A 15395-nucleotide genomic window follows, 5' to 3' on the forward strand; every position below is an offset into this window, starting at 1 on the left:
TACACACACACACACACACACACCCGGAGACTCTCTTTCCAACTAAAGCTGGATGATATATTGAAAATATACCATATATGTAATATATACCAAAATATAGCAATATTGTTGGTGGCAATTAAATAAGCAACATTACAGTCACTTTAATTAGCTTTTTTATTCAGTGAGTGAAGTTTTTTATTTTCTCCTTGAGAGCGATTGCTCTGTTAGCGCGGTTCGAATGAAATATGAACGAACCAAAAACAGGACGTGATGTCACTAGATGCGCCACTAAAAAGCACAGAATGCTGTTTTCCTCATCATAGGTCGTGATGTTGCCCATCACAGTTCGGTTCAGGCATCAGAACCGCGTCTCCTCACAGATCTTAGTAACTCCTGCTGTTTTGACTCCTTTACACATTTCATAAGCTCTTTATGGGTTCTCAGCTAGTCAAAATACCACCAAACGTACAGACATGCGCATTTCTCCCTGCACACAGCATTGTTTTGGATGTTCGGTAAGTTCCGTCACACAATATGCGCCATAAAAGCCTTTTTTGGGGGTTTTGTATCTTTAGGTTTGACAGTGTGAACGCTAAGCGAACCAGGACTAAAAGTATCATTTTTCTTTTTTGGTCCAGACTTAAGGTAGCCTGGGAAAACCCAGACAAACTTCCAGCAAATTTAGATTTGCTCTGCAAGTAGTCTGGCAAAGAGCTCATTCAAGACGATTTCTAATCTGTCCAAATCGAGGCACCAATCAGAAACGTTGAGGCAGGCTTTACACGATGACGATCGCTCTGATTGGTTTTAGGTCTATCCAATTGCGCCCAGAGGCATTTGAGTGACGTCCGTTGGTGTCGCCCCTTTGGAAATGAGTTATTAATGAAGCTTTGCCAGACCATAACTCAGTTACTACTGAGAATGGTCTGGTTTTAACCAGGCTAGACTTAGGGCCCTTTCACACCTACATTGTTTGGTCCGGATTTTCGGACTTTTCAGTTTGATCCGAATCAAAATTACAGGTGTGAAACCTCCCCCGGACCACGGTCCGCACCAAACAGACGAAATTTGGTCAGACGAATAGAGCTAGTCTCAGTCCGGATCAAACTAAACAAAGGTTTTGTTCGTTTCTAGTGTGAACGCATTTTCTGTACGATTCGGATTTTCAGAACATTTACAGGAAGTTCCGGTGGTTCCCGCAGGATTGCTCGCTCTTCTCCTCCTTTCCTGGCGGAGGCCATAAAATGTTCACACAACGGGGACGTTCATTTGCCGAATGTGAACTAGCCTCGAGTATAGCTGGTGCTGCAGGGAGTAATGCCATAATAATAACAGTATAGGGGCAACGATATGCGTCTGTTCATTCATTCTTGTCAAAGTTACCCGGCGTAAGCTGACGTCAGACGCACGTCCGTTTCCAAACCAATCAATGTCAAGATGCAGCCCACATAGATGATGATGACAGGACGCAAGTACGTCATGTAAAGTTCTTTAGTGCGCTCGCAGAATTGCAATGTGAAACTAAACCAAAACTTACAGAATGTATAAAATGTATGAAAACATGAACTTTGGTTCGGACCTCGGTGCGGAAACGCCCTAAAAGAACCAAACGACAAGCGTGAACAAATGCATTTAAATTTGAATCAAATATTGAGGGTCAATGGACATGCTACATGTTAATTTTGAAATGAATAAATAGAATATCTAGAATAGGTTTTCACTTATATCACCCAGCCGTAACTACAGGATCGAATTACGAAGGAATGTTTCTAACAGGAAGGAATAATAAATCTTTTTTTTTTTTTTGGTAACACTTTATTTTACAGTGCCTTTGTTACATATGTTACATGTACTTATCGTAGTTATAACAGTAAATTATGCATAATTACATGCAACTAACCCTCAACCAAATCCTAATCCTACCCTAACCCTATAGTAAGTACATGTAGTTAATTATTATGAATTAGTACTTAAATACATAATTACACTGTAACAATGACACCTTAAAATAAAGGGTTACACTTTATTTTTAAGGTGTCATTGTTACAGTGTAATTATATATTTAAGTACTGAGTAATATTAAGCACAAGGATTAGGATTTGGTTGAGGGTTAGTTGCATGTAATTATGCATAATTTACAGTTATTACTACGGTAAGTACATGTAACATATGTAACAAAGACACTGTAAAATAAAGTGTTACAGAATGTAACAGGAAGGAATGATAATATTTAATTTTTTAGTGTTTTGTGTGTATAGTCTCTAACCCGAGCTACCTCCATCAAGCAGACCTATGGTGAGCCCGCTGTCCTCGGAGAGCGAGAGAAACGAGAGCACACTTGAGCCGGGGGACAGAGGAGGACTGCCCGAAAGACATGCATGCTGGACTGAACCCAGAGACAGTGTTAGTCAGAGATTACATCATGCAAGAGAACCAGACAGATGCAAGATGGATGAGCAGAGACATGAGGGCTTCAGCTCGCAACACAATCAATCATTCTGTGATTATATACAGTCAAACCAAAATGTATTCAGACACATTTCTCACTTTATCACAGTTTATTCACTATAGTTTAGAAAATGGGAATAAAATATGACAAGAACTATCAAATGAGTTGATATTTCACTGGTTTTGTCCATCCTTCTGTTAGACGGTCTCATAAATGAATTATGTTGAATATCTGTCAGCTGTTAAATTTAACTACACTATTAGATAATACCAGTTTAGCTAAACCAATTATCAAGCAATGCTTCATTTTGTTCAGTCTGTGGTGTAAAAAGAGCATTAGCAATTAAAGAAAAAACACTTCAGCAAAACATGTCTTAAAAGATCATTTTTGGTCCTAAATTTTTATAATTGTACTGGTAGTCACTGTATGAAGAATTTGGGGGTATAATGTGTCACAGTTTACTGTATTTTGCTATCCTCACTTACATAAATGAACTATAGTGTCCTGCACACACTAGTAAAAAAATATAAAAAAATATATGTGACCCTGGACCACAAAACCAGTCACATGGGTCAGTTTTTTAAAATTGAGATGTATACATCATATGAAAGCTGAATAAATAATCTTTCTATTGATGTATGGTTTGTTAGGATAGGACAATATTTGTTTTTTGAACTATTTGAAAATCTGGAATCTGAGGGTGCAAAAACATTGAGAAAATCTTCTTTAAATTTGTTCATTTATGTTGGAGATTGTGCTGCATTCACTCACAAAAATAAATGTTTTATATATTTACGGTAGGAAATTTACAAAATATCTTCATGGAACATGATCTTTACTTAATATCCTAATGATTTTTGGCATAACATAATTTTTTTTAAATTTTTGACCCAGACAATGTATTGTTGGCTATTGCCATAAATATACCCGTGCGACTCGTGACTGGTTTTGTGGTCCAGGGTGACATGCATAATCTTTGGTTTGACTGTATGTGTAGCTGAAGAGGTATGCATTTATATATTAATATAAGCGCAAGGGTCAAATTTAACGGGACATGTCTTGGCTCAGGGTGCATGGAGTGAGGAGACGAGATGAAGGAAAGGCAGCCTTACTGTTTTTATCCTCTTTGCACCTCTGCAGGATCTCTAAGCTTCTCTGATGCACAGGGTGATGCAGAAAACTAAAGCTATCCACACTTTTCACAACTGGAGCAGCAGCATCATGCCCTTAGGAAGCCAAAAAACAACAACACACAAGAAAGAGAGAGGAGAGAGAAAAGATTAAATAGGGAGAAATAAGATGTGCTTGTCTACAAGAGTTAAGCAGCATAAAGTTCACATTACATGGACATGATTTTTGGTGTTCACACGCAGTGCGAAGGAAACCCATAATGCACTCACAGTTCAAACTCACCATGTGTGAGGCATCAAAGCATAGACGAACTACTAATGCTTGAACTCGTAATTAAGGAAGAAAGGCATATAGATACTGAAAAGCTGGAGAGCAGGGCAATAGATTTCAAGCAAGAGGAGCTGGGCTAACACGGCATGATTCGCTAGCAAACATACAGACAAAGTAGCCCTAATAATGTACACTTACAGAGTTAAGATATCTAACACATTCTTTTACACAATAGCAAAGATCATTACGCAGATATACGTGACTGATTGACAAAAGAGACTGAGCCCTGAAAACAAACAACTCTGTTAAATGTAATGTTATGCCAGAAAGCAAAACCCTCAGGGTCCACCAGTCATTGCAGATCACAAAATAAAAAATAAAAATTTAATAAAAATAAATAAAATATCAAATAAAATAATGAAATGATAAAATAAGATAAACACATATACAATAAAAAAAAAAAGGTTTAAAAAAATTAAATTGTATTTATTTTTTTAACCTTTTTTTATTGCAAGCAAATTTATTCTTAAAATAAAAAAATAAAACAATCAAACTGATCCCAAACTTTTGAACGGTGGTGTATACACTTTAAGGCATTACGACAGAAAGTTTTATTTTATTGTTATATAAAAGTTTGGGATCAGTTAATTTTTTTTATTTAAAGAATAAATTTCACCAAGGACTCATTTATTGTTATCAAAACATTTATTGTTTAAAAAAAAAAAAAATAAATAAAAAACTCTTTTGAACGGCAGTATAAGCATCAATAAGCTTACAATATCTTACAATGAGAGCATGATATTCTCTGAAAGGATGACGTGATGTAAATGTAACAGTTTAAATGCTTGCTTAGCAGGCTTATTGTTTTACATACAGTGCTAACCACAACTTAACTGACAACTTTTAGAGTTATTAAGAACAGTTGCAGCTTCAGCTATATCATATATATATATAATTTATAATAAAATGCATTAACGGAAGTATAATATGGTTAAAACTACATTGATCAAAGTCAATTTGCACAGAATTAGAACCCTAAAACACAGATTTCATTACAAAAAAATACAGTAGTCAACATTTGAAGTGGATTAATCAAAGTTGTCCTAAGACAAGAACGGGTATTGCTCAAAATTCATGTATAACTGATGAAAGGTTTTGATCCACTTCAAATGTCGACTACTGTACATTTATCAGCACAAGAGTAAAAAATCAGTACAAACTAAAAAAAAATTAAATGAAATAATAATCATTAACAGAAGTATTTTGATGGTTAGAACTACTAAGTGCAATATTATTAATCTATTTTATCTTTTATAATGTGTACTTATTTAAATTAGAAAGTCTATTTTGTACATGGTTTCTTTTTTGTTGCACTTTTAAAATGTTTGCTGCTCCTTGCTCTCCCTTAAAATAATTTTAATTAAATTTTTTTAATAAAAGCTGACTCTGAGAAACATACAAGAATTCCAATGTACCTGCACTGTAATATATCTGTGCAAATGGCAATAAACTTTACATTGATCAAAGTCAATTTGCACAGATAGAACGCTATTATCAAAACACTATTTTTAGGCAATGAAATTATGTATCAGCACAAGAGGGGTCTTGTATTTGGCAGTGTGACATGCATTGCCTGAAGAATCAGTAAAAAAAATCAGTACAAACTACAAGCATGTGACCAGGAATAAGGGTTTAATTGGACTCACCGCTGCGTTTGTCCACATGTCTCTTCCCAGCGTCCCTGAAGGCCACCATGGCTCTGAAATAGGCCCTGAGAACCGCCCAGCGGAAGGTGGCCACCGGGTCAATCCCGATCAGGCCACAGATGAAGGCGTTCTTACTGCTCTTGAGGAGCGCAACGATGTCGGGCCGCATGTGGTCCGTGTTCTTCTCTCTGAAGTCCTGCGGGTCATACACACAGTCAGATAACTGATATAAGCCAGAGAAACATCAGTGGTGAGAGAGAGAGAGAGAGAGAGAGAGAGAGAGAGAGAGAGAGAGAGAGAGAGAGAGAGAGAGAGAGAGAGAGAGAGAGAGAGAGAGAGAGAGAGAGAGAGCGAGGCCCACAGCTCCATACATATATATATTATATACTGAATCGGCTCTATCATTCATGAAGCCAGAGAAACATCAGTGGAGAGAGAGAGCGAGGCCTTTATGTAACGCATGAACAAAGGCTTTATATTGTAAATAAGAGGTTTAGCTACTCATGAGTGTTAAAGGTAGCCTGGATGCCAGACGAACTTAGCCCCGCCCACAACATCTGAGGTCGGGAAGTTCGGTCTGGACTTGATCCCTTGTGGAGCAGCTATGCTCGAACCAGAGCTGATCGGACCAATCAAATTGTCAGGGCGGGCTTTATACGATGATGGACAGATGATCAACAGTAACGTAATCATCCACGTCACCAACGAGCACTTGGGTTGAATTCGTTTACAACAAAGATGGCTGCCGCTGGAGAACTGAGATGTGTAGATTCGCAGTATCAGACTCATATTCTGACTAGAATCTGAGTATGACGACGTCAGGCTATCTTAAAGGGTTAGTTCACCCAAAAATGAAACTTCTGTCAGTAATTACTCTCCCTCATGTTGTTCCAAACCCGTAAGACTTTCGTTCATCTTCAGAACACAAATTAAGATATTTTTGATGAAATCTGAGAGCTGGCTCACTCCTCCATAGGCTTCTCTGTTACTGAACCTTGCCGGCCCAGAAAGTCAGTAAAGACAATGTTTAAAATAGTCCAAGTGACTACAGTAGCTCAACCTTAAGTTCATCAAGCGACGAGAATACGTTTTGTGCGCAAATAATGACTTTATTCAACTATTAATGTTCCTCTGTGTTCCTCTAAGTGAGTTCACATAGTGTGACAGCGCAGCGCTTCTGGGTTGTACGTCAGAACGTAGGCTCACTATTGGCCAGCATCACACGCATCACACACATGACCAGCGTCGGCCAATAGTGAGCCTACGTTCTGACGTACAACCCAGAATAATTAATAGTTGAATAAAGTCATGTTGTTTTTTGTGCACAAAGTATTCTCGTCGCTTGATAAACTTAAGGTTGAGCCACTGTAGTCACTTGGAAAACAGATAACTGATATAAGCTTCATATATAAAACTCATCTCTTCTGTGAGCACTTAACCTCTTAAAAAATTAAATTAAATAAAAATGAATAATAATTCTTTCCCTTTCCTTTAATCCTCCCTTGTCTGGCTTATGCTACTCTAAGAAATGCCTGAACGTTGTATTTTGAGCACTTCTTGTGTTGTTTTTGCCTCTTCACGATGATTGCTGTAGTCCTCATTTGTAAGTCGCTTTGGATAAAGGCGTCTGCTAAATGATGTAAATGTAAGCCAGAGAAACATCAGTGGAGAGAGAGAGCGAGGCCTTTATGTAACGCATGAACAAAGGCTTTATATTGTAAATAAGAGGTTTAGCTACTCATGACTATCAAACACTGCCAAACATAAGCCGGGTTTACACTGTGACATTTTTTTCTTTCTTTTATGATTGTTGCTTGTCAAATTGTATGTTATGACCTCAGGGGCATCTTGGGTAAAAGCCAACGCGGATTGCACCTAATATTTAAGTCAGAATGTTCGATATACATTGCCGTTCAAAGGTTTGGGATCGGTACGATTTTTAATGTTTATAAAAAAAAGTGTTTGCCAAGGTTGCATTTATTTGATATAAAAATTAATTAATTAATTAAATAAAAACAGTAATATTGTGAAATATTATGACAATTTAAAAACAAATGCTTTCTATTTTAATATATTTTAAAATACAATTTATTCCTGTGATCAAAACAGAATTTTCAGCATCATTACTCCAGTCTTCAGTGTCACATGATCCTTCAGAAATCATTCTAATATGTAGATAAAAATAAAAAATAAAATAAAAATGCATTATTATCAACGTTAAAAACAATTGTGTAAAAATCTTTTTTTCAGGATTCTTTGATGAATAGAATGGTCTATTTAATTAATTTGAAATAGAATCTTTTGTAACATTATAAATGTCTTTACTGTCACTTTTGATCAATTTAATGCATCCCAAAAACAATTCTTACTGACCCCCGAACGGTAGTGTAAAACGTTTTCAACATTGATAATAATCAGAAATGTTTCTTGAGCAGCAAATCATCATATTGGAATGATTTCTCGATAGATTTGAAGGCTTTAGCAAAAATGAGTGTGAAGTGCCAGATCTTTCATTGCACTTAAGCAATACATTTCCAGACGCTGATTTGTTAACATAAACAGCCCTGAGGGCGAGGACTGTGGGATGCTGGGACTTCACACACACAGTTACTCATTACTGTCACGTTTATGGTGCCACGAGCGACAAACAGAGTTACTCATTATATACTATAAATAAAGAGTCATGTGACAAAGGCATCACACCCTCTTTATATACAGTAGAGGTCAAACAACAATCAACTATGTATCAACTAGAGAGATGACTCAATGTTGGAAGAATGTGCCGATTCCACTTCTCATCTCCCAACTACTAAGTACTGGTGCTGTTCCTCTGGAATTAAAAACTGCTGCTGTCACTTCCTGTCCTAAAGAGTCCTGGCCTCGACCCCTCTGACATGGCCAACTCCAGACCAATCTCAAATCTTCCATTTCTTTCGAAACTGCTTCAGAAAGTGGTCACTGAAGGTCACTGCTCAACTTCAAACACATTTGTCATCCAACAACCACTATGAATGTTTTCAATCCGGTTTTCAGGCCTTGTTTACACTGCAGGTCTTGATGCCCAATTCTGATTTGTTACCTTTATCTGTTTTTTTCGAAGACCAGTAATTTTCTCAAACTCAACACTGATAAAACAAATCTACTAACTTCTTGGTTCACTTCAAATTACATCCCGTTTCTGTGTTGACAATGTTAATGTTGCTGGAGTTTTGGTTCAACCTTCCACCACTGTCAAAAACCTTGGTATAATCTTTGATTCCTCTCTTTCCTTCCTTCCACACATCTCCTCGCTCACTAAGTCTGCCTTCTTTCACTTTCGTAATATCGCACGCTTACGTCCATTTCTGAATATCAGCGATGCTGAGACCCTAGTTCACGCTTTCATCACTTCACGGCTTGACTACTGCAATTCTCTTATCTACAGTATCATCAATAAATAAGATCCAATATATCCAGAACTCCGCAGCTAGGGTCCTCACATACACAAAGAAATCTTCCTATATAACTTTGATTTTACACAGACTTCATTGGCTACCCGTTCGCTTTCGTATTCAATACAAGATACTCCTTATCACATTCAAAGCACTCCATGGTCTTGCCCTCAACTATATTTCTGATCTCATCCATCCCTACTCCCCAGTTCGCACACTTAGATCTTCTGATACCGGTCTGTTGACGATCTGAAGGCCCAAAAAATCATCGTTTGGTGGAAGGGCTTTTTGTACCGACTCTCTGGAAATCTATTCCCCAACACATCCGTGACCTTGCATCATTACACGATTTCAAAACCCACCTTAAAATATATCTTTTTGCTACTTGTTTCCATGACCCCTGACTCTATGATCTGATTTCTATGTACTGTATATGTACCTCTATCTATTATGTTATCAATCTCAGTTTATTTGTATCGTTTCTATGTCTTGCACTTTATTGTAAAGCAACCTTGAGTTTTCTGAAAGGCGCTATATACAATTTGTTTGTTTAGGAACCTGGCACATTTTCTCCCTTAGTTCGGTCCAGAGAGGCACACAGAAATTTGTCCGAGATTGGCTTAAAGTGCTCAATGCATAAAACTGAAAGAGGCCTGTGTGTAGCTCTATATAGCACTGACCTTCACTCCATATTTGACTTTTCCTGCATAGTGTTTAATGATGAAGGCCGGCTCCATGACTGCAGGAAACTCAATATAGTCGTTTCGCTCATGCTGACGCTTGAACTTGTCCAGGAGCGTCTGATTGGTGGCCTGTGGAAAGCTGTAACGTACAGAGAGAGCATTAGAACAAATAGAGTTTTTCTACAAAAAAATATGTATTAAAATATGCAATAATTGCGATATGAAAACGATTTCACCAGATGACTTGATTAGCTCTATTTGGAAAGGGTTAATCATTCTAAAATGATTTTGTGGGCGAGTGAACCAACATAGAAAACAATAAACAAATGACGAGGATAGATAAACACAATAGAACAAAGATACAAATGAAATTGTGTTTTTCAGGCAAGTCTAACAGTTTTCAGGTACAGAAATGTAATAATCCAATGTAAAATTACACTGCATAGTCTTCACTGTATTAATTAAATATAATTAATCTTTGTCAAAGCTACGATAGTGATTTTGTTAATGACTGAAGCAGGAGTATTAGGCTGCTGTCACTTTAAGACTGAATGCACGGATCCAATATACTGATACACATCGGTTTTCTTTCTCAATTGTTTACATCCAATTAAGACATAACTGACTGTTTAGGAGGATACTCGCTGAGACATAATTTGCTATTCTCTTATGCACTTGAATGCTTTGCTTGGGTTTTTAAACTGACAGGACTGAACACGTGCAAATGATAAACTTTCACTCTATGATGGTTAAACTTTCCAGTTAATCCACGAATCGCAGGACCCTGTCCGTACGGATGATGAAACAACCATGATCCCTACTTGCTTGACATCGCACATCATGCAGTATGGAAATCACAGATGTTTACATTTCATTTTTATAATTTAAGCTCTTTTCCCCTTTGGAAGTTTGCTGAGGTCCCCTAGTGAGAACCGGAGAGTGAGAGCGATCATCCAGGGAGCATGACTGTCTTTCTGCAGACAGTATATTATAAACCTGTGCAGTTCCTCTGGTCTTGAGGAGAATGAGAGCTGCTGCCAAAACCTCAGAAAAAAAAGCAACACAGCCACAGGAAGAGCACGAATGAGACATTAGAGATTTGAGCTATGAGGAGAGTCAGGTTTCCCGCTATTTTAGGCAGAGAGAACCTTACTCTTTTGTTTTTTAGGTTAAACCGTAATCAGATATTTTTGTTTTATTTGATTTACAGGTAAAACATTCAAGTGTATTTCGTATTTACATTCAGGGAATCCATGTTGGTCTGACTAGCAATAAATGATACAGTACTTTTATCTCATGCTTCCATTGTTTGCAGTGTAAAAGGTCAGACGTACTTGCACTCCTCGTCCAGTAGGTGGAGCAGTGCTGTGGGCTTCTTGCTGATGAGGTTTATGCAGCCGGTGTTATCGATGTAATCAATGTTATGCCAGGCAATGCCTTCTGCTCGGTACTCTTCCTATAAGAAATGCAAAACATATTCAACACTTAAAATCAATGATTATGAGGAGTCAACAAAAGATTGACAATTACAGATTTCCTGGTTGTTTAAGGTTTTTCTCATTTTCAATGGGTCCTATTATGCTTTTTTTTTTTTTTATGTGTTCAACATTCTTTAGTGTGTATTGTTGCTGTTTGAGCATGAAAAAGCTCTGCAAAGATCCAAAGTCCCTCCAAAGGGAGTTATTCTCAATTTCAGTGTCAGTGTTTCTGAACTCCCTGAAACGCCTCCATTGTAGTCTTGAGTTTTCTTCTGGAAACAAACACGTCACAATATTCTTCATTTAAATAATTAATACGCAGAATAAAGGGGCGGGGCCTGGTTGAGTTAGTTAGTAGTGTGCTGAAACTGGCGGTTATGGTAAGGGGCGGGACATTTCTCGAACACGCTCGAAGCGCTCGACCAATCACGACACACTGCTCCAGCCGACCAATCAGAGCACAGTGTGCTTTTCAGAAGGAGGGGCTTCATAGAGACGTTACTGACAGACTGGGAAGAGAGGAGCTGCAACAATGGAGAATATGGGGAAAATAATCAACATTCAAGCAAGAAAACTTGTTCTAGTAAAAATTTAAAAGGGGAATAATAGGCCCTCTTTAAAATTTACTGATGTTTTCAGGCTTTCATGACTATAGAAATAAAATTAACCTTTTAGGTTCCAGAATGTTTATCACTACCAGAACGAACATCTCACTAAACTTGTTATAACTACACAGGTAATTCATTTTTTTGGCCTGCGACCAGAACAACAAAACAACAGGCCCTGCAAAGCGTTTTCACGTTCCTCTAGAGGAGACTTCCTTTTCGCCGGTCCGTGGTTTCATGGTCTTTGCGGTTTAATAATATGAAAGACATTCTTAACATTTTGTAGCTTTTTTTCTCCTCAACTGTTTCCTTGGATCGCTGGGAAAGTAAATGAAACAATAAAGGATGTAATCCCAGTAGGGTTTCATACAATCAAGTGGAATCTCTCTCCCGTTTGCACATTAAACGGCAAAATCAGCAGAACAAAGCAGATGATCTACACTTCTCATTCAAATACGGAAGAGCGGATTAGAATTACAAGAAAGCTTTGGACTGTAGATTTTTCAGCATGATAACATGGTATATAGTATAATCCTATTCATGTAAGCGAAGTTTGATGAAGATTGATTATTCTTTGTTCAGAGATAACAGATAAAAAGTCTGAAAATGTTTTAAGCTCATGATGATGATAAAGTTACTAACCAAAGTTTAGTACTTACAGCAATGGGTTTGTTCAAATCCTCAACCCACAGTATGAATACGTGTACTAATAATCTAACCCTCATCTGAAGCACTTCGACAACCACATGCACTCTGTTTGGCTGATAAGAGCAATGCACTCAAATAGCCTCCAAATCAAATAAAATCCATTTACAGCATCTCCATAAATGGCGCAATGAAAACGGTCGCATTAATAGACTAATGAAAGCATGTGTGGTGTTGTGTCTGGCTCCAGCATGCCTGTATTTATGGGCATCAGACGGCAAGTATGCCAAGAAGGACTTTGTTTCCCTGCCTATAATCTAACACTAACCTACTTCTACTACTAGCACAAATACTAAAACTGTAGCTCAATTCAGGCACAAAATCTTAACTAAATGCAAGTTAATTTTTTTCTCAGTCAAACATTAACTAACGGTCATACATTATGAATCTGCACATTCCACGTTTTGTGTAGATAACCTGGGTATGTTCTATATTAAACATTACCACACGACATACTTGGCAGTAAACTCAGGATGTGAATTCATTCCTGACATCTGAATCCAAGAGTTTCCAACTCGTAGAGCAATTAAAGCGTGGAACTTGGCAGACGCGGTGAAATTCCTGTACTTTTATCAAGGAACAAACAGCAAAACTGTTGTGGCAATGGGAATGAATCCCGTCAGAAATGCCATTAACAAAGAACATCAAAAATCCTTTTAAAACTAAAATTACCCAGAATCCCTCAGTGTGGGTTCAGACTGAGCTCTCCATAACCGTGATGCAGGGATGACATATTTTTCGTAGGCCAAAATCCGGGAATGAGTTAACGTTTTAGCATTTCTGGTTCAATCATCCTGAAGTCAATGGTTTTTGGTTAAAGGACTGAAATAAGGTCTGAGGTGAACACAAGCTCAAGATATTTTTCATGAAAAATTGTGAGAAAAAGTCAGAATTGTGAGATATAAACTCACAATTGCGAGAAATAAAATCAGAATTGCGAGATATAAAGTCACAATTTTGCTTTTTTTCACAGAATTGCGACTTTATACATCACAATTCTGACGTTATAACTCACAATTGCGACTTTATATCACGCAATTCTAATTTTATTTCTCGCAATTGCGAATTTATTTCATGCAATTCTGACTTTTCCTCACAATGTTTCAGCTGTGCTAGTTCCGGAAGCATTTTTTCCATTCATTTCTCCTATAGAGATTTAAAGCATTAAAGCGTTATAAGCCATGGAGCCAGCCAACCAGCTACGAGGTGAATCAAAACATTACAAACGTTGCAAAGAAGCAGCAAAAAAGTATTTGATAATCAGAGAAAGGTACAACTTAAGACTGTGAACTTATGGCTTTAGTGAGGGAAAGAACAACAATCCCATGAAGCATTGCGGACAGCATAATGGAATTACAAACAATGGAGAAATATAAAACTACTCATTATATACACACAGATATTCAAGTATTTTGAGAGCATAGGAGTGGGCGGAGCTAAAGAGATCTTGCTTGTGGCAATTCTTTGATTGGTGGAATTTTCTGTACAGCATCATGGGTAATGTAGTTTTCACCACAAATTCTATTTAAGCAAATGCCATCGATTAACAACCTCATTGCTCACAGCGAGGCTGTCTTTAAAGGTTTACAGGTTATCGTAAAAATACATTTTCCTATGGAGAAAATAGAGAGTCATAGAATATAGAGAGAAAATAAATATGGAGAGTCATGGGTAAATTACGTCATGTTGCACTATATTAATGTTGCACTATATTAATGTTGCACTATATTAATGTTGCACAATATTAATGGATTCATGGGTAAATGACGTCATGTTGCACTATATTAATGTTGCACTATATTAATGGAGTCATGGGTAAATGACGTCATGTTGCACATTATTAATGTTGCACCATATTAATGGATTCATGGGTAAATTACGTCATGTTGCACTATATTAATGTTGCACTATATTAATGTTGCACTATATTAATGGAGTCATGGGTAAATGACGTCATGTTGCACATTATTAATGTTGCACCATATTAATGGATTCATGGGTAAATGACGTCATGTTGCACTATATTAATGTTGCACTATATTAATGGAGTCATGGGTAAATGACGTCATGTTGCACTATATTAATGTTGCACTATATTAATGGAGTCATGGGTAAATGACGTCATGTTGCACTATATTAATGTTGCACTATATTAATGTTGCACTATATTAATGTTGCACTATATTAATGGATTCATGGGTAAATGACGTCATGTTGCACTATATTAATGTTGCACTATATTAATGGATTCATGGGTAAATGACGTCATGTTGCACTATATTAATGTTGCACTATATTAATGGAGTCATGGGTAAATGACGTCATGTTGCACATTATTAATGTTGCACTATATTAATGGATTCATGGGTAAATTACGTCATGTTGCACTATATTAATGTTGCACTATATTAATGGAGTCATGGGTAAATGACGTCATGTTGCACTATATTAATGTTGCACTATATTAATGGAGTCATGGGTAAATGACGTCATGTTGCACATTATTAATGTTGCACCATATTAATGGATTCATGGGTAAATTACGTCATGTTGCACATTATTAATGTTGCACCATATTAATGGATTCATGGGTAAATTACGTCATGTTGCACTATATTAATGTTGCACTATATTAATGTTGCACTATATTAATGGATTCATGGGTAAATGACGTCATGTTGCACTATATTAATGTTGCACTATATTAATGGATTCATGGGTAAATGACGTCATGTTGCACTATATTAATGTTGCACTATATTAATGGATTCATGGGTAAATGACATCATGTTGCACTATATTAATGTTGCACTATATTAATGGAGTCATGGGTAAATGACGTCATGTTGCACATTATTAATGTTGCACTATATTAATGGATTCATGGGTAAATTACGTCATGTTGCACTATATTAATGTTGCACTATATTAATGGATTCATGGGTAAATGACGTC

General features: G+C 37.0%; 1 protein-coding gene across 11 annotated transcripts in view; it reads right to left on the reverse strand.

Moving 5' to 3' along the window:
- Positions 1-15395, reverse strand: part of myo9aa (myosin IXAa) — a 174376-nt gene that overhangs the window by 51529 nt on the left and 107452 nt on the right. For 10 of the 11 annotated variants that reach the window (XM_082160882.1, XM_082160888.1, XM_082160887.1 and 7 more), the window contains 4 exons: positions 10987-11108; positions 9650-9791; positions 5539-5734; positions 3544-3657 (listed from right to left, as the gene is read on the reverse strand). In XM_082160882.1, coding sequence (XP_082017008.1) covers positions 3544-3657; positions 5539-5734; positions 9650-9791; positions 10987-11108 — 574 coding nt within the window. The remainder of the gene's footprint in view (positions 1-3543; positions 3658-5538; positions 5735-9649; positions 9792-10986; positions 11109-15395) is intronic. The other variant, XM_082160891.1, reaches the window with a different exon arrangement.

Source organism: Leuciscus leuciscus, assembly GCF_965113295.1.
Source record: "Leuciscus leuciscus genome assembly, chromosome: 2".
Classification (NCBI taxonomy): Eukaryota; Metazoa; Chordata; class Actinopteri; order Cypriniformes; family Leuciscidae; genus Leuciscus; species Leuciscus leuciscus.